Here is a 24410-nt window from a genome sequence, read left to right on the forward strand (position 1 = left end):
TCAACATTGAATTTTATGTACAGATTACAATTACATCATAGATAGACTGATTTAATTCCAAGCAAATAAGCCAAACCAACCATCCCCTCATCCCACCACCTACCACAGTGCTGTTTGAACCACAAAGGATTTAGGTTCAGTGGTGGGCTAAGATTGAGGATATGAGCAATTTTACTCTTTTTCAAATAAGGGATACATGCTTTAGATCTAAAAGCAAAAGAAAACACAAGTAAAGTTAATTTTCACAATTTCTCTACTTTTTAAAATTACATTTTTTTTTAAGATTTATTTTTCCCCACCCTGCTGTTTTTGCTGTCTTGCGTCCATTCACTGTGTGATCTTCTGTATCTATTTCTCCTTTGTCTTCTTTCATCTTTCTCTTCTAGGATTCAGAGGGATTAGATCCTGGGGACCTCTGATGCAGAGGAAGGTTCCCTGTCAATTGTGCCACCTCAGTTCCTATGCTTCACTTTGACTCTCCCCTTCGTCTCTCTTTTGTTGCATCATCATCTTGCTGCATGACTCACTTGTGTGGGCACTGGCTCACCACGCGGGCAATGGCTCACCACATAGGCACTCACATGGGCACTTGGCTCACCACACAGGCACACTTTCTCTTCTTTTTTTTCACCAGGAGGTCCCAGGGATTGAACCTGGGTCCTCCCATATGGCAGGTGAATGCCTTATCACTTGAGCCACATCCGCTTCCCTAAAATTACATTTTAAACCATTCCTATACAGCAAGTAACTTGCTCTGTAATCTGGGGTACTCTTTTTACTTTACTAGAATGAAGACAGGAAAAGAAAGCAAAAGCGTTTTTGTATATATTATATTTCATTTCCAAAGGTGCTTCACTTTTATGGGGGTGAGGTGGGAGGGGCAGGGGGTAAACAATATGATAACTGATTTTCATTAAAACAGTGAAACACCACCTCACTGGATCAAAAGGAAAAAACAAACAGATCTATTCCAACCAAGGAGGCCATATTTTACACTCAAATGAAAGAGTTCATTTAATTTACATTATAAACATGAGCTTCCCCTTTGACCTATTTGAAACAAGCTTTCCACATGCATTTTGCCCACCTGGCCCTCAGTAATAAAAATCCTAAGCCTGGAGCATTTTTCATGGCAAGATGTCCTATCTTAAATATTATATTGAGAACTTTTTTTTTAAAGGTTTATTTCTTTTCTCTCCCCTTCCCCCCATTATCTGTTCTCTGTGTCCATTCACTGTGTGTTCTTCTGTGTCCTCTTGCATTCTTGTCAGGTGGCACTGAGAATCTGTGTCTCTTTTTGTTGTGTCATCTTGTGTGTCAGCTCTCCATGTGTGCAGCGTCACTGCTAGGTGGGCTGTGCTTTTCTTGCGTAGGGCGGCTCTCCTTGCAGGATGCACTTTGCATATGAGGCACCCCTACGCAGGGGACACCCATGTGGCACGGCACTCCTTGTGTGTGGCAGCACTGCACATGGGCCAGCTCATCACACAGGTTAGGAGGCCCTGGGTATCGAACCCTGGACCCACCATATGGTAGGCAGGTTCTCTATCACCTGTTGAGCCACAACTGTTTCCCATATATTGAGAACTCTTGGTACCACACTTACATACTACTATCTTCAGCTTAATAACAAATAGTTAAGTTTATTGAAAATTTACTATGTGCCAGGCATCACACTTAGTACTTTATATCTTTACATGAATCATATGACTTTATCAGGGATTGCAAACTCAAAGATCTAAGAGCATTTGAGTAAACAAAATGTGCAGAAGAAAACTCAACTGTTCAGAAATATAATTAAACTTTATAAACTTCTATAATTATTTAACATGATACAAACACATGTGATAGTGAAGACGATATATTTATTAAAAATTGAAAAATACAAACTAAAATAAATATTTCACTATAAATTTTTCTTCCTTCCTTTCTTTCACAGAGGGCCAAAACCTGATAAATTTCCTTTGGCCCACAAGGTCAATGTTAAACTTTTCATTTGACATTGCAATTTGCCTTTAATTGGAAACATTATTTAGTGTATGTGTATAATTTTCCAAAATGAAAAGCATCTTTGCACAAGGGTTTTTATTTTGGGGTATTGATTCCAGAATATTTGTATATCTTTTATTCCAATGTTCTCTTGTTTAATTTTTAGTACGTTAGTGCCCTATGGTTTATAATTTGTTTGTAGATCTTTATCAACACTAATAGGACTCATCAAAATACTACTGAAAAATAACTGAACAAAGCTAATTTATTTTCCTATAGTTGAAATCCGGGTGTGTTTTTTTTTGTCTTGTTTTTAATGTTCTGAACCTTCAAATTTACAATTGTAGGAATGTGGTTTAGGACATCCCTTTTGTTTTAGGAAATGACCACAGTAAAGGAAAGTCAGCCAGATGTTCTTGCTTTTCCAAAGTCATAATTTCACAAGGAATCAGCAAAGGGATCTTACATTTGTGTTAGCCACTTGTGTTTACAAAGTCAACTAAATACTGTGTTTACAATATCAAATACAAAAGCTAGGTCCTTGGCTCAATTTGCTTGGGAACTAAATAAGGAATTTTCTGTTAGGTGGCAAAAAAAAAGGTGATTTCTTTCAAATTAAAAAAAAATCTATCCATCAATATGCTATGGTTGTCATAGAGAAGATGATCATGTTTGTATCTGATACAAGTAAAGCACTGAACTGTCTGTGGTTCAAGCTAGGGGAACATTTTCAGTGTTAATAGGGTCTAAGATTTCATTCAACATGCTGAGCAAGAGTATTCCTGGCTAAGCTTGCATTTTTAAACATTTGTTTAAACACGTGTTTATGTTCAACTGAAATTCTTTACTAAATTTGCCAGATTTAAAATTTTTTAATGTACAGATAATTTCTTCATGTAACATATAATTGCATCATACAGCAGCTGTGCTTATTTTATTAGAAAATAAACACCAACCCTATTGAAACATGAGTTCTTTTTCTAGTTCATTAAGTTTTTCATTACACTCTTTTCCATACACATACCATAGTTCTTACTGTGGTATGATTTGCAATGACATCTTTTAAGCTCTTTGCATTCAATAAAGATATAGCTTGCATACTGAATTTGTAGAAATATGCCTTACATCTACAAAGTAGTAAGCTCTTACCCATTTTACTTGAACATTTGGCTTTCCAGGCATTATGTTTCATTTTCCTACTTTGGATAGAGATATGGGTATGAAAAACATTTACTTTTGTCTTATTAAGAAAGACAATAGTGCAAGCACAATGATAAATGGCAACATTTTGGCCTGGTCACAGCATCTGGAAGACAGTAGAGATCATGCCCCATCTAAGGAGGCAGCTGATCCTGGCTATAGCAAGCTGACTGTTGCCACATGGGAATTCTGTCTCTACGTGGTCAGATTTTCCAACACTTCAAGACATACCAGAAATCTAGATCTCTGAATGAAATCTCCTGATTATATATATAATATGGGCGACAAATGAAATTCTGAATGTAACTAACTAATGAAAACAAATTTTTAAAAGCTGTCAGAGCCAAGTTTTAAAGATCAAACAAAACACATCAGAGGACAAAATTCCAGCCTCTAAAATTTAACAAAATTCTATATTTAACCCTTATGACCAACCCTTTGATACACTACTTTATTAACTCCAGTTTGGAAATAAGGAAACTAAATCTGCAAAAGATTATCTACCCCATTAACAATTCATGGGGGTGAGGCTAATCTATGTACATGAAAAATGATAAAACCCAAAGCCAAATGAATAGGTAAGTGAATGGAAAAATAAATGACAAAGCACACTATCTGACCAAACCAGAACAATCTAAGACTATATTCTCTTTCATTCCATACTCTAATTTCCCCTGATTACATCCAAAACAGCATTGGCCTTTTTGTTAGTTACATTAAAGTTTGATTCATAATGAGCTTACTCTTATTTATATAACTAAAACCCATGTTGTTTTCAGAGGAAGGAGAGTCTCTTTATTCCTGGCTTGAAGAATCAGAAGACAATGAAAGACATGGTATGTGTGTATGTATTTCATTTGCAAAAATATGTCAAAATACTTCAGCTATGCTTTAGTCTTGTAGGAGCTCTGTATAAAACTATTTCCAACTACCTACTGACTTGGAACACTTTTAGACCTTTATAAGGACTGATTAGATTTTAAACTGTGCTGCTAATCTGGTTCAAATCTGTTCACAATTAAGTAAGATCTCTGGGAAAACACTGCAAAATTCCTCCCAACAACTCTTCTAACTTACGTAAGGTAGGTGCCTCTGGTGTTGACGTTCATCATCAAATCCACTCTCTTAGTAGGTGTTTCCAATGTGTTGGTCAAGCTAATAGCACTGGCATTATTCACCAAAATATCAATACCTATTTCCAAATAAACAACTTCATTTTAATATAATTTACATTTTATCACAAAAAGAAAAATATTAACTCTATGCAAGTTAGACCCTCAGTTTATCTGCTTCAGTTCCACTGATTCACAAACATTTTTAGATAGTATGACTGACCAATATGCCAGTCCAAGAGGGGATCCTTCACATTTTGAGGCTCAGGCATCTGACACTGGGACTATGCTGTCATGTAAAACATAATATATAACTTTCTGGTAAACCAGGCCAAACAGTACTGCTAGCATTCAAAGTGGAAAATTAAATAGGGGATTAATTTTGAGCTTGCATAGCAGGGCCTTAGAGTATACCTTTAACTAGTGACTGTCTTTACCCATTTCAGTGGTTTCTTGGGACAATATCAGACAATACCTGAACTGTTGATACCCCTAGTGGAATTACAGGACAAAAATAAAGATTGAAGAAGTCCTCAGACAAAGGTGGCAGCAGCCCTCTTTGAAATTGTGATGATCTCATTCCCCAAGGAAGATAAATTCACCATTTGATAGGTACAATGGACTAGCTGAAAGAACTGAAACTAGATGAATACAGGGGAAGGAAAAGCTCCTGCCCACTTTCACCCAACTTCTCCCCTTAGCACTTTCCCCAAAAGGAAGAAACTAATTAAGTCAGATTTTAGGACATTAATAGGGCCACTTTTACTAGTAAGTGGAGTCACTCTGGATAAAAGGCCATGTAAATGAGTGTGGAGCCTTCTCATTTCTCTTCTACTTTCAGGACCAGATAAGTAAGGAAATATAATTTTACATTCTCTTGAGTCTTCTCACATGGGCATTCATGTTTCTTTTGAAAAGGCTATCTTGGTAGGGATAAGATTTTACATTTAAAGGAAGAGGTGCCACTTGCAACAGTGCCTTGTGCACCTGTCCAGTACACCACAGTGCTCTGCAATGGGAGTTATAAACACAAGCCTAACAAAAGCACTACATTGTTTCCCATTTTCCAATTTTCCTTTAGTACAATTCCCTGGAGCATTATGGGAGAGAATGGCAGTGGTCTGAGCAGGATTTAGACCTGGCCAAGTAGCCGACCATAACAGCCTTAAGCTAAACCTGAATACCTGCCTTCTAGGAGCTTCAGAGCTAATTGAGGAGATAAGAAATACTAACGTCTAAAGTAGTACAAGATAAGGATCATAGGAATGTTTTAGGAATGCACAGGGAAAAAAATATTTAAGTATTTAGGATTTCACAGAATGGAGAAGGGGATCATTTCAGAAAGGACTAGGGCAGAAGGGTGGGCATTTAAAAAGAAAAAAAGAGGCAGAAAAGTTCAAAATAAGGAAATGGAAATAACCTATTTTGGCTGGAGTAGGAAGTTTATTTAGGAGTGAAAAAAGAGAATGGAGTCAAATTGAGATAAAATCAGAGTGTCAAATATCTTGAAGGCCAATAAAGTATCTTCATTTAATCCAACAAATACCAAAAATTCATCAAATGATGGTTACCTCAAATGGGGAGAAGGAAGCAGACCGGATCTGTGCAATCATGTGGTTAGATGTATATTATTGTCAAGGACCTAACTTTATTTCAGGTAGTAGGCTTACAAGTATTTCTTACAATATTCAAAATAATTTTTAACAATTAAAAAGAAAAGTCATCAGAAGGTTTTCAGCCATGGTACTCAATGAGTAAATCCTCAATTCTGGTCATACTTCAAAGATTCAAAATATCAAAACATCAAGAATATACATAGTTTGTAGTTATACCTATGTTTTACCAATATTCAATAATTATTTCAGAATTAAGGCATTATACCTCCAAATTTCTCAACTGCTTTCTCCACTGCACTATTGATTTGCTGTTCATCTCTCACATCAACAACACATGGCAAGGCCTTTCCTCCAGCTGCTTCAACTACAAAAGATAAACAAAAATGCATTAAAGCAATCAAATATTATACCTGTCACTCTGCAATAACAGTTAAAGGAAAAAAAACACCCTATTTTCACAAAATCAACCTAAATAACTATGTCTCATAACTAGGGACTGAACCCTACAGTAGGACAGCTTGACTAACCCATCCAGCTAGTAGGTCAACTCTATTAAAAAGCAATAAAAAAAAAACCTTAACATTAAAGAAAATTTTCAAATACCATACACAGTATAAAGATACAGGATAATATATTACCATGACTCTATCCCCTATCTGTAATGATCGTTAATGTTTTGCCAATAGTTTAGTTTATCTCTTCCCATTTTTTGTTTTTGTTGATGTATTTTAAAACAAATCTTAGGCATAATTTCACTCATAAATACTTCTTATGTATAACCAAATGCTATTATCCTAACTAACAAAACTAGCAGTATCAGCTGAAGTTTAATTTTTTAAGCCAAGAAATCACTCTTGGTACCCTCCACCCTGGCACAATGCCTTGAATATAAGTACTCAATAAATATTTGTGAACTGAAAGTACTAAATAATGCATCTAGAATAAACAATATGGCAAGCTTTTTCAAAGTGCTGGCACCATCTACCCCTCAGATTCCCTCTATCTACTTCTTTCCCTATCCCCCACTCCAGCCAATAACAATGCCCTAGAGAGGTGTGATATTTAACTGGGGTCTCTCATATCACTCAGAAGTGTTGAAGGAGAAAAAAACATTCATAACCACTGCCCTAAAGTGACAAAAAAATAAAGGTTTACTTCTTTAGCCAGAGAAAATTATTATTAGTGTAACTTCCATATGGCTATAATTAAACTCTCCAGTAAATTCTCTACACATTGAAACCATTGCGAGGACATTTCATGAAATGGCTTGTCATGCTCACTTACTTTCTTCAGCAGCGGTATAGATTGTGCCTGGAAGTTTGGGGTGTTCCTTGCTGGTCTTCGCAGCAATGACGATATTTGCTCCATCTTTTGCAGCTTTTAATCCAATAGCCTTGCCAATGCCACGGCTTGCACCTGTGACAAAAATGGTACATCCTGCTAGCTTCCTACAACAAAATAAATGTGACTTTATTAGAATCCTTAATGTTTTATTTACTAATCAGTCTGAGGAACTCATGCACATTTTCATAACATTTTTCTGTATCTGTGAAACTTTTTGCAAAGCCCCACCAATCTACCTGAAAGCTAATAACTCAACTACACTCCCATTATACAATGGCTTATAAATTTTTTATTACAACTGCATTTGGCCAGCCTTGCTGTGATTTGCAAACAAAATCTGCTTAAATGAGAAGGAAATGATAAAGAGAAATTAGGAGTTAAAATAAATTATATAAACATGTATTTTTATGTACTTTTCCCACAAAAAAAGTGCTAACAAGGCTTCTTTTTTAACAGTAGGATTATGAATAACTTTTACATTCTTTATATTCAGTATTTTCAAATTCTCTACAATGAATACATACTAGTTAAAATAAATTATCTAAAAACAAATAACTTTTTAATGGGTGCTCATCAGTGCTATAAGATACTTCATTTGGTATATTAAATAAAAAAATTCATTATGGGACGAATTTCCTTCAAGTATTTAAACAACTAACATGTACTTTTCTTCATAACCTAACAGCATAAGCTGTGCTTTCTTTATACCCACTGGGTAAAAGGCAGAGTGCTGTAGCAGTTTGATATGGTTATGAATTCCAAAAATAGATTTTGGATTATGTTTGTAATCTGGGTGTGATTAAGTTATGATTATGGCTTTGATTGGGCCATGTCATTAGGGCATTGAGTCCCCACCCACCAAGGGGTGGGGACTCACAGATAAAAGGCATGGCAAAGGACAGAGTTGAGGGTTTTTGTTGTTCGAATTTGACAGTGAAGCTTTAAGTTGGAGCCCTAGGAAGTAAGCTCACAGAGGAAAGAGAAGCCAGCCCCAGGAAAAGGCGGAACCTTGAACCCAGAGAGAAGCAAACCCTAGAAGTGAGGAACCTAGGAAGCCTGAACCCTCACAGATGTCAGCAGCCATCTTGCTCCAACACATGAAAATAGACTTTGGTGAGGGAAGTAACTTATGCTTCATGGCCTGTTATCTGTAAGCCCCTACCCCAAATAAATACCCTTTATGAAAACCAACCAATTCCTGGTATTTTACATCAGCACCCCTTGTGGCTGACTAATACAGATGCTAAGGTCATTTACTGGTCTTACACTTCATGTAACAACATCACTGTTTTTTGGCCTTCCATCCTGATACCTTTATATACTTTTACTGTTAAAAAGTTCAAAAGAAGCATGTATAATATAATCATATACCTAACACTGGTCAACTGAAAACATCCTACCCATAACGAATTTTTCTGTGGAAACATGTTTAAACTATATAGCACAGCAGGAATTCATGGTCTGGTAGAAAGGAATGCATTAATTAATGGTCTGGTAGAAGGGAATGCATTTTTCAAGGGCACACTAACACACACTGGCTGCCAACACCCACACTTTGCGATGCTTCAAACAAAATATTGCCTAAAATCATACTATGCATAGGAGATTGACAAAATTCATAAATTTGCTTTTAAAACACCCTTCAGGGTTATAAGAGTATTCTGGAATTTGCTAGTGTTAATAGTTACACAATATCGTGAATGTACTAAATATCATTAACAGTAAAATTTAGGTTATGTTTATTTTACAATAGAAAAAAAAAATCAGGAGGAAAAACCCAACCCTACAAAGGTTAAACAGTTACCGTATCACCCAGCAATTCTACTACTAGGTATGTATCTAAAAGTAACAGTATATATTATTCATGATTTGCTTCTTTCACAAAATATTGTGTTTAGAGATTTAGCCATGTTTATGCAATTAGCAACAGTTTACTTTCTTTTTTTTTTTTAAGATTTATTATTCCCCCCCGCCCCCACACTGCTCCCTGTGTCCATTAGCTGTGTGTTCTTCTGTGTCCACTTGCATTCTTGTCTGGCGGCACCAGGAATCTGTGTCTCTTTTTGTTGCGTAATCTTGCTGTGTCAGCTCTCCATGTGTGCGGCACCACTCCTGGGTGGGCTGCGCTTTCAGGCAGGGCAGCTCTCCTTGCGGGGGGCACTCCTTGTACGTGGGGACTCCCACGCCAAGGGCACCCCTCGTGGCAAGGCACTCCTTGCACGAGGCAGTGCTGCATGGGCCAGCCCACCCACCACATGGGCCAGGAGGCTGTGGGTATTGAACCCTGGACCTCCCACATGGTAGATGGAAGCTCTATCAGTTGAGCCACTTCCGCTTCCCAGTTTACTTTCATTTAATATCCCAAAGATAAATATATTAAAAATTATTCATTCATTCTTTTCTGAGGTAGTTTCCAGTTTTGCGGGATTTTCGCTACTTTAAACAATATTGTTATTAATATTCATGTACATATCTATACCTTCCAGGCATATGTGCAAAAGATTCTCTAGGGTGTATGCCTACTGGTGAAACTGTTGGATTATAGGACACGGTTGTAGATTTAAGATGGCCACAAATTCTTTGACATGCCTACCATAAAGAAGAGGAGTGTATTTTTTCCTCCCCTTGAATCAAGGCTAGCATCATAACACTTTTTGATTAAAAAATATGATGGAAATGACAGTCTTGGAATTCCAAACCAAGGTCATAAAAAGGCTAGCAACTTCTACTTTCTCTCTTTTGGAAGGCAGGATGGCATGCTGCAAAAGACCAGGTTAGATTACCAAATGATGAGAGGCCACAGGGAAAGAGGCCCTGGAGGGTAAGTGGCCATTTCAGCCCCAGCCAAGCTCTTAGCTAAATGCAGTCACATGAATGACCTCTGCTTACACTCTGTAGAGCAGAAGAAACCAGTCAACCCATAGAATTGTAAATAATAAGTCATTATTGTTTTAAACCACATTTAATTGTCATATCTCTTTAGTCCCCTGTAGTCTAGAACATTTTTACAGTCTCTGACACTGACTTTTTGATAAATACAGTTCCCACTTTTTTTAACTTTATTTTATATATTTAATACTCGGAAATATAAACAGTAATTAAGAATAAAAAGAAAATACAGTTGAATAAAAACATACATTTCTCAATTAAATGTGCTGGATACATATAAATTTTTTTTGAATCATAGAATGTCACACAACATATTTGGTTCATAGTAACACAATTATATAGTATTTGTCCTTCTGAGTCTGGCTACCTTCACTCAACATAATGTCCTCCAGGTTCATCCATGTTATCATATGCTTTATCACTTCATTTCTTCTTACAGCTGTATAATATTCCATTGTGTGAATATACTAGTTTGTTTATCCATACATCTGTTAATGGACACTTGGGTTGTTTCCAACTTTTGGCAATAATGAATAATGCCACTATGAACATCTGTGTGCAGATGTCTGTTCATGTCCCTGCCTTTAGTTCTTCAGGGTATATACCCCATAGTGGCATTGCAGGGTTACATGGCAAGTCTATACTTAACTTCTTTAGGAACTGCCAAACAGTTCTCCACAGTGGCTATACCATTTTGCATTCCCACTAACAATGAATAAGTGTTCCTATCTCACCACATCCTCTCTAACACTGGTAGTTCTTTTTAATAGTGGCCATTCTATAGGGGTGAAATGATATCTCATTCCAGTTTTTATTTGCATTCCTCTAGTCATCAGTGACATTGAGCATTTCTTCATGAGTTTTTTGCCATTTGTGTTTCTTCTTTGGACAAATGTCTATTCAAGTCTTTTGTCCATTTTTTAACTGGGTCATTTGTCTTATTGTTAAGTTGTAACATTTCTTTATATATCCTGGATATTAAAATCTTATCGGATAAGTGATTTCCAAATATTTTCTCCCATTGAGTTGGCTGCCTTTTAACCCTTTTGGCAAAGTCTTGTGAGATGCAAAAGTGTTTAATTTTAAGGAAGTCCTATTTGTCTATTTTTTCTTTTGTTGAATGTGCTTTCGGTATAAGGTTGTTGAAACCACCATGTATGAAAAGGTCTTGAAGATGCTTCTCTACGTTTTCTTCTAGTAGTTTTATGGTCCAGGCTTTTATATTTAGGTCTTTGATGCATTCTAAGTTGATTCTTATATAGGGAGTGAGATAGGGGTCCTCTTTTATTCTTTTGGTTATAGATATTCAGTTCTCCCAGCACCATTTATTGAAGAGACTGTTCTGTCCTGTTAACATTGACTTATTAGGTTTGTCAAAAACCAGTTGACTGTGGGAAATGGACTTGGCCCAGTGGTTAGGGTGTCTGTCTACCACATGGGAGGTACGCGGTTCAAACCCCGGGCCTCCTTGACCCATGTGCAGGTGGCCCACGCGCAGTACTGATGCGCGCAAGTAGTGCCCTGTCACGCAGGGGTGTCCACCACGTAGGGGAGCCCCACGCACAAGGAGTGCGTCCCGTAAGGAGAGCCGCCCAGCACAAAAGAAAGTGCAGCCTACCCAGGAATGGCGCCACACACACGGAGAACTGACACAGCAATAAGATGACACAACAAAAAGAAACACATTCCCATAACGCTGACAACAACAGAAGTGGACAAAGAAGAACACGCAGCAAACAGACACAGAGAACAGACAACTGGGGCAGGGGGGAAGGGGAGAGAAATAAATTAATTAATTTAAAAAAAAACAAACAGTTGACTGTATATGTGAGGGTTTATTTCTGGATCTCAATTCTAGTCCATTGATCAATGTGTCTACCTTTAGGCCAGTATCATACTGTTTTGACCACTGTAGCCTTGCAATACGTTTCAAGGTCAAGCAGTGAAATTCCTCCTATGTCACTCTTCTTTTGTTAGAATGTTTTTAGCTATTTGGGTGCACTTTCCCTTCCAAATCAATTGGATAATTGCCTTTCCTAGTTCTGTAAAGTAAGCTGTTTGGATTTTGATTGGTATTGCATTGAACCTATAAATCAGTTTGGTAAGACTGACATCTTCACAATATTTATTCTTCCAATCCATGAACACAGAATGCCTTTCGGTTTGTTTAAACTTCTCTAAGTATTGTTCCATAGTTTTCTGCATATAAGTCCTATAATTCTTTGGTTAAATTAATTCCTAGATTTTGAGTCTTTTGTTGCTATTGAAAAGAATTTCCCTTCTCAGATTGTTCAGTACTAGTGTACAAAAACATTACTGATTTTTGCATGTTGATCTTATATCCTGCTCCCATTTTGCCGAACTCATTTATTAACTCAAGTAGCTTTGCTGTAGATACTTCAGAATTTTCTAAGTACAGAATCGTGTTATTCACAAACAGTGAGAGTTTTACTTCCTCTTTTTCTATTTGGATGCCCTTAATTGTTTTTTCTTGTCTACCTACCCTAGCTAGAACTTGTAATACAATATTTAATAAGAATGGTAACAGTGGGCGTCCTTGTCTTGTTCCTGATCTTAGGAGGGAAAGCTTTCAACCTTTCTCCATATTAGTATAAGGTTGGCAGTGGGTTTTTCATATATGCCTTTTATGATATTGAGAAATTTTCATTCTATTTCTATCTTCTGAAGTGTTTTTATCAAAAAAAAGAATGCTGGATTTTGTTGAATGCCTTTTCTGCATCAATTGAGATGATCATGTGTTTATTTTCCTTCAGTTTGTTAATGTGGTGTATTATGTTGATTGATTTTCCTATGTTGAACCAGTCTTGCCTACCAGGAATAAATGCCACTTAAGTCACAATGTATAAATCTTTCATATGTTGTTGGATTCAATTTGGAAGTATTTTCTTAAGAATTTCTGCATCTATGTTTATGAGACAGACTGGTATGTTCTTTTCTTGTAGTATCTTTATCTGGCTTTGATTATTAGGGTGATTTTGGCTTCATAAAATGTGTTGGGTAATTTTCCCTCTTCTTCAATTTTTTGGAAGAGTTTAAACAGAATTGGTGTTAATTCTTTTTGAAATGCTTGCTAGAATTCACCTGTGAAGCCATCTGGTCCTGGACTTTTCTTTGATGGGAGATTTTTGATGATGGATTCAATCTCTTTAAATGTGATAGGTTTGTTAAGTTCTTGTATTTCTTGTAGCATCAGTGTAGGTTGGTTGTGCATTTCTGGGAATTTATCCATTTCATCTCGGTTGTCTAGTTTGTTGGCATACAGTTTCTCATAACATCCTCTTTTTTTTTTTTTTAAGATTTATTTATCTCCCACCCCCACCCACCCCATTGTCTTCTGTGTCCATTCGCTGTGCATTCTTCTGTGTCTGTTTGTCTTCTCTTTAGGTGGCACCAGGAACAGATCCTGGGAACTTCCAGAGTGGGAGAGAGGTGCTCAATCTATTGAGAGATGCTTAATCTCCCTGGTCTGCTGCGTCTCTTATTGTCTCTCCTCTGTGTCTCTTTTGGTTGCATCATCTTGCTGTTCCAGCTCTCAGGTCCGGCCAACTTGCCTTCACCAGGAAGGCCCAGGAATTGAGCCCTGTATGGTAGATGGGAGTCCAATCACTTGAGTCACATCCACTTCCCTCTCATAATATCCTCTTAAGATTCTTTTTATTTCTGTGGGATGAGTAGTAACTCCCCCCCGTCTTTCATTTCCAATTATATTTATTTGCATCTTCTCTATTTTTTTCTTTGTTAGTCTAGCTAGGTGTTTGTCAATTTTATTGACCTACTCACAGAACCAGCTTTTGGTTTGTTGATTTTCTCTATTGTTTTTTGTTTTCAATTTCATTTATTTCTGCTCATATCCTTATTATTTCTTTCCTTCTGCTTGCTTTCGGATTGGTTTGCTGTTCTTTTTCCAGTTTTTCTAGTTGTTAGGTTAAATCTTTGAGTTTGTTTCTTCCTTTTTATTTATTTATTTTTTTTTAAGATTTATTTCTTTCTCTCCCCTTCTTCCCGCCCCCCCAGTTGTCTGTTCTCTGTGTCTATTTGCTGTGTCTTCTTTGTCCGTTTCTGTTGTTGTCAGCGGCACGGGAATCTGTGTTTCTTTTTGTTGCGTCATCTTGTTGTGTCAGTTCTCCGTGTGTGCGGCACCATTCCTAGGCAGGCTGCACTTTCTTTTGCTCTGGGTGGCTCTCCTTACGGGGTGCACTCCTTGCGTGTGGGACTTCCCCACACGGGGGACACCCTTGCGTGGCAGGGCACTCCTTGCACGCATCAGCACTGCACATGGGCCAGCTCCACATGGGTCAAGGAGGCCCAGGGTCTGAACTGCGGTAGACATGGTAGACGGACGCCCTAACCACTGGGCCAAGTCCACTGCCTCTTCCTTTTTAATATAGGCATTAAGGGCTATAAATTTACCTCTCAAGACTGCCTTCCCTGTATCCCATAAGTTTTGATAAGTTGTGTTCTCATTTTCATTTGTCTCAATGTATTTATTTACTGATTTCACTTGCAAATTCTTATTTGACCCACTGATTTTTTAGGTGTGTTGTAATAAAGAATTCTTGGCTGGCAGTTTTTTATTTTCAGTATCCTAATTGTATTATACCACTGTCTTCTTGCCTCCATGGTTTCTGAAAAGAAATATGCACTAAGTCTTACTGGATATCTCTTTAATGTGATGGTTTGCTTCTCTCTTGCTGCTCTCAGAATTATCTCTTTTGTCTTTGGCATCTGACATTCTGAATAGTATGTGTCTTGGTCTAGGTCTATTTGGATTTATTCTGATTGCAGTATGGTGCACTTCTTGGACAAGTAAGTTCATTTCTTTCATGAGAGTAGGTATTATCTCCTCAAATACTCTTCTGCCCCTCTTCCCTTCTCTTCTTCTGGAACTCCCATGACACATATGTTATGGCATTTTATGTTGTCATTCAACTCCTTGAGCTCCTGCTCAATTTTTCCCATTCTTTTCTCTCTCTCCTTTTTTCTCTTCAATTTTATTACTTTATATACTTTTCTTCTATCATTTCCAGTTTGCTGATGTATGCCTCTAATGTGTTTTTTATCTCATCTATTTTGTCTTTCATTCCCATGAGCTGTTACTTTTCTGTTCAGTATTTCAAATTCTTCTTTGCACTCACTCAGTGTCTTCTTGATGTCATTTATCTCTTTAATCATATTGTCTTTTGACTCATTAATTTGACTTTGGAAATTTGTGCACATCTAATTGACTAGGTCTCTCAAATTCTGCATCTCTTCTTTGTCTTTGATATATTCCTTTTCTTGGGCCATATCTTCCATTTTCTTAGTATGGCTCATAATTTTTTGCTGATGCCTAGAACCTGATTAGGATGTAGTATACTCAGATGCTCAATTTCTTTCTCTTTTGTAGGATTTAGTGGCAGGAGGTTATATGTTACTGTTGTAGAATTTGAGAGAGGTTCAATTATTTGAGTATAGAGAGGCCAGGACTCAGGAATGATTTTGAGAAGGAAAACTGGTTTGTTGACGGCCAGCTGGACTCGGGAACTTTCTGTTTCAATCCCGAGCCCCAAACAAGATTTTCAAATGTCTTTTATACAGAGAGGAAAGGCCAAATGGTCCCTTTGTTTCAGTTCTCAATAGGCTTGAATTAGCATATATATCTTCCACATCTTAGGTAAGCTTTTAGGATGGACTCCAGACATTCTGGATAAGCTTTTAACATATTTGGTTTGCATTTCCCCTAAATACTTAAAGTTTATAGACCTTGCATTGTTAAACTGTTTCCTGGGACTGGAGTCGTTGCCATTGTCACTAAGGGCAGGACTGCAGCCTCTTACCGTTCTACACCCAAAGTCAAACAGCTTAGGTTATCTCTGAAGAGACAAAGAGCCTCTCACCTGTAGCCCACATCATTACCACTGCTTTTTTTTTTTTTTTTTTTAAAGATTTATTTATTTAATTTCCCCCCCTTCCCTGGTTGTCTGTTCTTGGTGTCTATTTGCTGCGTCTTGTTTCTTTGTCCGCTTCTGTTGTCGTCAGCGGCACGGGAAGTGTGGGCGGCGCCATTCCTGGGCAGGCTTCTCTTTCTTTTCACGCTGGGCGGCTCTCCTCACGGGCGCACTCCTTGCGCATGGGGCTCCCCCACGCGGGGGACACCCTTGCGTGGCACGGCACTCCTTGCGCGCATCAGCGCTGCGCATGGCCAGCTCCACACGGGTCAAGGAGGCCCGGGGTTTGAACCGCAGACCTCCCATGTGGTAGACGGACGCCCTAACCACTGGGCCAAAGTCCGTTTCCCACCACTGCTTTTTGATTCTTGGCTCGACCTGGGTTGTTAGGATTGTCTCTGCTAGTTACTCCAAACTGGGTATTGAACCCAATAACTGGTTTTAGACTCACTTCCTAGGGCCTTGGGGAGGGAGGCTCCAGAGGCCAGAAAAAGCCTCTCCTACCTATTTTAAAATTTTCCTCCTGCACTTCATTGATCTGCTAGCAGATGGCACTCTTTGGAAGCTCTCTGTTCAATGCCTGGTCTAAGGATATTTGTTGCAGCACAGACAGGATCAAGGTGATGGTTTCCTGTCTGGAGGCTAGGAGCCTTGTAATTCAAACTTTCTCTGAGACAGTTCTCCTGTCTTCTCTGGCAGCCCCTCCCTTTTCCTAGCTAGGCAATATTTCCACACTCCTCTGAGTCCTCAACAATCAGTCCTGGTTAGTAGAGAAGGAGATTGGGAAGGTCATATATCTTTAAGCCTTTGCAGGCTCCCAAGGCGATGGCATAGCCCTACCCAGCCTGGAAGGGCTCCTGGGACACAGCAGACCAAATTTATGAGTCAAAAGCTGAGTGAACCTTAGGCTGTGTCCCTCTCTCTCCCCTTTCCTGGGGCTGTTCCTGGGGCACTGTCAAAAATCAGTCCTGGCTAGAAGAGAGGGAGATTTCAACGGTTGGATTTCTCCAGTCCTTAGCTAGCTGCCAGGGCAAACCACGGTGTGGTCCTACCCTGCCTAGAAGGGCTGGTGAGAAACAGCAGATCAAATTTGTGGGTCAGAAGCTGAGTCAGCCTTAGGCTGTGTACCTCGCACTCCCCTTTCCTGGGGTGGTAGATTCATGGAGCCTCCTTTGTCAGTAGCAGCAGGCCCAGAGGCCTGGTAATTCTGAAGTGTCTTTAGTGTGGGGGATTGTGCTGGCAGCAGTAGCCACTGGTTTCAACTCACAGTTCTGATGATGTGATTTCCCTCCCCTGTCCCTCTCTTCCTCTGGGCAGTGTCCAGCCTTCACCTGGTGTCCTAAATCCTAGAAGATCTAATATCTTTCTAGTCTGCCATCTTCCCGGAAGTCTCCCACTCATTTTTAAAATTTTTTTCTTAAACTTTATATTCTGAAATACTTTCAAACTTATAGAACAGTTGCAAAAATAATACAAAACCTATGCAGAGCTCTCCAAACACACCCCCCTCTCCTAGATACCCAGATCCACCAATGTGAATATCTTGCCACATATGCCTTATCACTCTACCTACCTACCTACCTATTTATCTACTTTCAAACATCTGCAAGTAGGTTGTATGCATCATCTTCCTTTAACACATCTTATTTCCATGTGCATTTCCTAAAAGTAAAGATACTCATGTAGCCACTGTAAGTACAGTTTTCAAGTTCAAGAACTTGAACATTAATGTAAAGCTTATAATCTATATTCTGATTTTCTCCATATGTCCCAATAATTTCCTTTTGAGCCTTTTCTCCTCCATTATTAGATCCATCCGGGATTACATATTACATTTAATAGTCAGTTTCTTTAGTTTACTCTTTTCTTTTTTTAATTTTTACTGTGAGAACATATATACAATATAAACTTTCCCATCTTAACCTCTCGGAACCATACTTTTCAGTGGGATTGTTCACATTAACAATGTTGTACCACCTTCACCACCATCCATTACCAGAACTTTCCCATCATCACAAAGAAACCCAATACCCATTATGTGTTAACTCCCCAATCCCTCCTTTTCCCTGGTAAACTGTTCTCTACTTTTTGCCCATTCATTTTCTAAAATAGAATGTTCTTCATTTAGGATTCATCTGCTATTTCCTCACCATTGGATTGAAGTGATGCATTCCTAGCCAGAATATATGATATCATGTCTTTATCAGTGGAATACATTTGGAAGCACATGATGTCATGTATACTCACCAGTAATTTTAATTTTGAACATGCTATCATAGTGTTATCAGATTTTCCCACTGTACAGGTACTATTTTTATAATACTCTTAAAGACCATTTAAAATTTTTCATTATGAAATTTTCAAATATATTCAAAAATAGAATATATTAAACCTCCATGTGCCATTCACCATCAATAATTATCGAATTTTCAAAAGCAGTTACCAGAAATCAAATTCCAAAGTTCATATAATTTCACTTGTAACTATGTTAATACACATCTCTAGCAGATAACTTTTAAATAATGATGTCACTATTAAACCCAAGAAAATTAACAATAATTCATTAACTTTTTATTTGATGAATTTATTTGCTGAAGAATATGAGTCATTTGTCCTGTATTGTGGCACATATTCTTGATTTTTGAACTTCTCATTTGTATTCTATTATATTTCCTGAATATTTTTGGTGGTGTATAGAAATCTAAATTGTTTTTCTCATTTACTTTTGTATCCAAAAATTTTGTTAAACTTTCAGTAATTCTAATGATATAACTATATATCATTTTGGTCCTCTACATGTAGATGCTTGTATCATCTGCAAATGACAGCTTTCATTCTTTCATCCTAGTCTATACACTTTTTCTTTCTTTCTCATGTCTTATTTACTAAAGTATATACTTTAGTAAGAAAAAAATATTCCCAGGTAGGAGGATAGTCTGAGATGCAAGATGAAGTGAAAACCAAAGATACTGGTAAATAAGTATAGGATTCTAACAAATACTTATGTAATTAATAAATATGTTTGTAGGGTTAAAAAGAATTAAACATATTGTTGTAATAAGAGGATTAAAATTAGAGTGATGAGTATAACATTTGTAGGTCAATGTATTATTTAAGCAGTATAGCAGTTTATATTATTGATGAATTTCAAAAAGAAATATTGGATTATGATTGTAAACTGATATTTTCCTCTAGGCATATTAGATTACATTGGATTCAGAGGTTTTCTTAATTAAGTAATTATGTAAACCTCTTGTACCAGTAGGGCATTGAGTCTCCACACTTTGGTGGGTGGGGACTCACAGATAAAAGGCATGACAAAGGAGAGAGTTGGAGGGTTTCTGATGTTGGAGTTTGATGCTGAAGCCTTCAGCTGGAGCCCCGGGAAGAGAGGAACCCTGCTCCTGGGAAGAAGCAAGCCCTGGGAAGAGAGGAACCCAGGAAGTCTGAACCATCGCAGACATTGGCAGCCATCTTGCTCCAACAAAGGAAAACAGACTTTGGTGAGGGAAGTAACTTTATGCTTTATGGCCTGATATCTGTAATGTTCTACCCCAAATAAACACCCCTTATAGAAACCAACCAATTTCTGGTATTTTGCATCAGCATCCCTTTGGCTAATACAGGAGAATAGTAAAACTTTATTGACTTTAGACATTGATAAGTTATATAAACATTAATACTGCTACATTAAACACTGATGAATAGAAACTACAGACCCTTAAAATTTTGGTGACAAGGAAGGGATGCTGACAAAGACATGTCTTTGTGGAAGCAAAGCTTTCTGGGCCCAGGTAAGGGTGATATAAAGAGTCCCCAGGATCTGGTAGCAAATGCTCTTACCACTGGAGAGGGAAAGAGTAAGGATCCCCAGCTGTCCTTGTTAAAGAGGCAAAGCAAAGGAGGTAAGACTGCAACACGTCATCCAAATGAATGGTACTTTGGTTGTTGCGCACTCCCACTCCAGGCAGGAGGAGGAATGATGTCAGCATAACGATGGAATAGGAAGCCCCATGGCCTCGGCCAGAAGACAACATGGCTATGAGTAAAGGGGTCCCCAAAGCTGAAATAAATTGCATCAGCAATAAGGAGGACACAGAAGAGTTCTGAGTAGATAAAAAAACTTAAGTGTTTGGTTGAGCTGCACCGGCAGCTGCTTAAACGGAAGTAAAAGCAAAGCTGGTTTATTGGCATAGAGCTGCTCTTCATCTCCCCCTTCACCCTGCACCTACTCTCCCCATGTCCCAACCCTAGTCCTAAAGTGGGATGAAGATGATAAAGGTCTATCCAAGTATACTGCAGAACTTTAGGGAGGGGAAGTATAACCGAGGGCTAAGAATTAACAAATAATTATGATTACTAAATCATTATATAGATGCCATTTTGCTTCCAGTAAATTATAAAATAGGCAAAGGTTGGTATTCAAAGTGCATCAGGAAGAAGGAACCCACACTTGCTCAGTATCAGAAGGACTCAAAATTTTATAGTTCTGTTGGATAAAGGAGCCCAAGAGACCATCCTATCTGGTCTTGTGATGGTAGCAAGCGCTGGGTACAGGGCCAAAGGCAGAAAAGACTGTGGGATAGAACCACAGAAGCAAAAATCAAAAGACCCCTGAGCCCAGAAGCTCACTGGATACTGAAGGAAGTGATGCCAGGCCTAGAGCAGGGAGCGAAAGGAAAGATTTCCCCACAGCCCCAGGTGCCCCTCAGGCTAACCTCCTCCACACACCCTAACCAACCCCATCCTTGTACTTCCTTTATTTTTGTGGCTTCTACATCTACATCTGAATGTAAATTGCAGATATTTAATATGCACGTACTGTAAATACCCATAAATGTCAGAAGAAATTCTTCCATTTAGGAATTACCTTATGTAAAGAGGTACTTTCTTCTGACTTTTCCAACAGATATAATACAGCATCTCAGGAGCTAAAGGGAAAATCATAGCTTGAGTCAAATACTTAATGGCTGCCAGATTTCTGAGTGATACACCAAATATAGCACCTATTTAAAAGGGCTACAATTATTGGCCTACTGCTGAGCTCCTGTTGAAGCTGAACATATGATTCAAAGAAGCTGTTTTCATTTCCTTGGCTAATCAAGCAAATACCAGGGAATGGGTTGGCTTAATGGGAATTTATTAGCTCATGTTTTCGAGACTACGAGAAAGTTCAAATCAAGGTAATGCTTTCTTCCCTGAGACTGGTATTCTGGAGATGGCTGCTAGTGCTCCTTAGTCCTGGTGTAACTGTGTAATCGTTGTTGTCACCATGTAGCCTATTTCCCTTGAGAAAAGTCTGTTTCCTTATAGATCATAACTGCTGATCACAAGGTTTTAATTACAAATGTTATTTTAGCTTGCTCTCATTCTTTGATATGCTATCTTATTTTTTTTTAAAGATTTATTTATTTATTTCTCTCCTCCACCCCCCACCCCAGTTGCCTGTTCTCTGTGTCTATTTGCTACGTCTTCTTTGTCCGCTTCTGTTGCTGTAAGCGGCATGGGAATCTGTGTTTCTTTTCATTGCATCATCTTGTTGTGTCAGCTCTCCATGTGTGCAGCACCATTCCTGGGCAGACTGAACTTTCTTTCGCACTGGGCGTGCCTTACAGGGCACACTCCTTGCGCGTGGGGCTCCCCTACGCGGGGGACACCCCTGTGTGACAGGGCACTCCTTGTGCACATCAGCACTGCGCATGGGCCAGCTGCACATGGGTCAAGGAGGCCTGGGGTTTGAACCCTGGACCTCCCATGTGGTAGACGGACACCCTAACCACTGGGCCAAGTTCGCCGCCCTATATATGCTATCTCATGTTAACTGAACTATTTACAACTCTCTAACTATATGTATTGTCCAGCCAGACTCTGTCAATTCTTAATGGATTTTGTTTAGCTTAGTCTCCTTACTTGTTATTTTATGTTAATTAAGTGACTTGCAACCCTGTGCTTACCCCTGACTTTTGTCAATCTTCAAGAGCAGCTTCTGGGGCCTACCCTTACACAGTTCAATTGAACAAATCAATCAATATGTCCCAACATCCTAAAATCATTATCTCCATCTCCCTTTGTTTGAATTCCATAATAACCTCAGAGTTTCTCTAATTCGGACAGAGATAACCTGCTATCCTGCTTCAACATGTGGCAATAGACTTTGGTGAGAAAGCAGCCTTGAGTTGGACTCTTAGGGCCTTGTAAATGTAAGCTTTTACCCCAAATAAATATCCTTTATAAAAGTCAACCAATTACTGGTACTTTGTATCAGCACCCTTTGGCTGACTAATACAGAATTTAGTACCAGAAATGGGGTCGTGCTGATGCAATTACCAAAAATGCTATAACAGTTTTATAAGTGGGTAAAGGATATTTTTTTGAGGAACTTTTAAGATGCTTGATAAAAAAGGCCTAGTCTTCTGAAAAGACTGTTGGTAGGAATATGGAGCCTAAAGTTATTTCTGGTAAGGCCTTAGAAGGAAATGATGAAACAATTATTGGACACTCGAGGAAAGGCAAACTGTGTTTTAAAATTGCAGAGAACTTAGCAAGATTGACTCCTGTTGTTAAATGGAATGCAGAATTTGAGAACTATGAGCTTGGATATTTAGCCAATCAGATTTCCAAACTAAATGTGGAAAATGCAGCCTGGCTTTCCCTTGCAGCTTATAACAAAATGTTAGAGGAAAGAGATAAGTTGATAACTGAATTGTTGGGCATAAAGAAGCTAGAAACTAATTCTGGAAATTCCACACCTCTGGAAATCAAGCTTTCAGATGATAGTGCCCTATTTGAGGAATTAACTAAACTTGTAACTCGTAAGTCAAGATTGAAAATGCAGTTATCCAGGAAACACTTGTGGAAAGTCTTACACTCTGATGGCTTGGACCCGTTTCCTGCATGTTAAACCAGCAAGCTTTTTATGAGATCTATATGAACAAAACCATAGTCAGCCTGCACTAAAAAGGACATGGAGGGGAGAAACAGAAGGGAAAATGGCTTTAAGAGGAAAACTATGGAAGCTGAGGTCTGGAATTAAGACATCTCCTTGGACCGAGAAAGGAACCCAACCCATGTGTACAGAGAGGGTGAGTCTGCCCTGGCATTTGAACAGGGTGGATGTTCCAGCCTGCTGTTCAGGGACAGTTTTTGCTGTCCCAGGCTACAGAGAGGGTAGAGCACATTCCCCAAGGGCTGGGGAGAGTGAGGTCGCCACCCTGGTGCTCTGAGAGGGTGGGCTTGTAACCCATGAGTTGGGGAGCGTGAGGTCCACACCCCAGTGCCTGAGAGGAGTGGGCCTATTCCCCATGGGTCGGGGTGAGATGAATACCCCATTGCTCTGACAGGGGTGGGCCTAGTCCCCATAGATTAGGGAAGGCCAGATCACCACCTCATTGTTCTGAGGACATTGGGCCTGTATGCCAGGGGCTAGGGAGAATGTTCCCACCACTTCACTGTACTAAGGGCATTAAGACTGTCACCCAGAAACTGGGGAAAGTGTGGCCATCAGCCCAATGTTCTTGGAGGTAAGGTCTGAAGCTTAGTCACCATCTAGATGCTTGATGAGGGTGGAACCAAGAAAATGGACATTGGATAAGACTGTGGAAAGGGTGGGCCCCCATGAGGGCCCAAGGAGAAGAAACCATCACCTTAAGAATGACATTCAGACTTTGAAATCTAATGAAGTATGCTCTGCAGGTTTTCAAAACTGTCGTGGACCAATGACTCATGTTTCTCTCCCAAATTCTCCTTATGGTAATGCAAATGTTTATCCTATGCTGTCCTTTTGTATATTGGAAGCAAATAAATTGTTTTGTGGGTTTTATAGGTCTACAGTCAGATGGGACTTTGCCACAAGAAAAACTGTATTTCTTTAACTGTGATGTGATTCTGTACTTAGCATTGCTAATTAAAAGGATATAAAATTTTTTTAATATTATAATGTCTTTCGGGGATTCAGAGGGTAGGGTATGGTAGTTTGAAATTATTAATGAATCCCAAAATGAGAGATTACAAAATAATCAATTCAAAGGGTTTGATACCCTTTGAATACATTAGATTCAGCTGACACGGATTGATGATATTATCTATTAAGATGAGGGCTTTGATTTGACCACATCAGTAGGGTATGACTCAAGGTTGAGTCCCCATTCCCTTGATGGACTAATATAAATGAACACTTACTCAAGAAGACACATGGAAGAGAAGAAAATCCCCATCTCTACTTTGGACAGTCATTTCCTGGGAACGTATCAAGACCTTTATCAGAGCCTCCGGTTTACACTCTGCCTGTGGAATTTGGATTTGAGTATCTACAC

The 24410-nt window shown here is 38.7% G+C and overlaps 1 protein-coding gene across 2 annotated transcripts in view; it reads right to left on the minus strand.

Annotated features, from left to right (window-relative positions):
- The window catches only part of HSDL2 (hydroxysteroid dehydrogenase like 2), an 89684-nt gene that overhangs the window by 49013 nt on the left and 16261 nt on the right, over nt 1-24410 (minus strand). The window contains exons 2-6 of one of the 2 annotated variants that reach the window (XM_058302536.2): nt 20969-21029; nt 7202-7365; nt 6183-6281; nt 4267-4381; nt 104-207 (exon numbers count right to left, since the gene is read on the minus strand). In XM_058302536.2, coding sequence (XP_058158519.1) covers nt 104-207; nt 4267-4381; nt 6183-6281; nt 7202-7365; nt 20969-21021 — 535 coding nt within the window. In that variant the 5' untranslated portion in view covers nt 21022-21029. The remainder of the gene's footprint in view (nt 1-103; nt 208-4266; nt 4382-6182; nt 6282-7201; nt 7366-20968; nt 21030-24410) is intronic. The other variant, XM_004463903.5, reaches the window with a different exon arrangement.

This window comes from Dasypus novemcinctus, chromosome 8 (assembly GCF_030445035.2).
Source record: "Dasypus novemcinctus isolate mDasNov1 chromosome 8, mDasNov1.1.hap2, whole genome shotgun sequence".
NCBI classification, from domain to species: domain Eukaryota; kingdom Metazoa; phylum Chordata; class Mammalia; order Cingulata; family Dasypodidae; genus Dasypus; species Dasypus novemcinctus.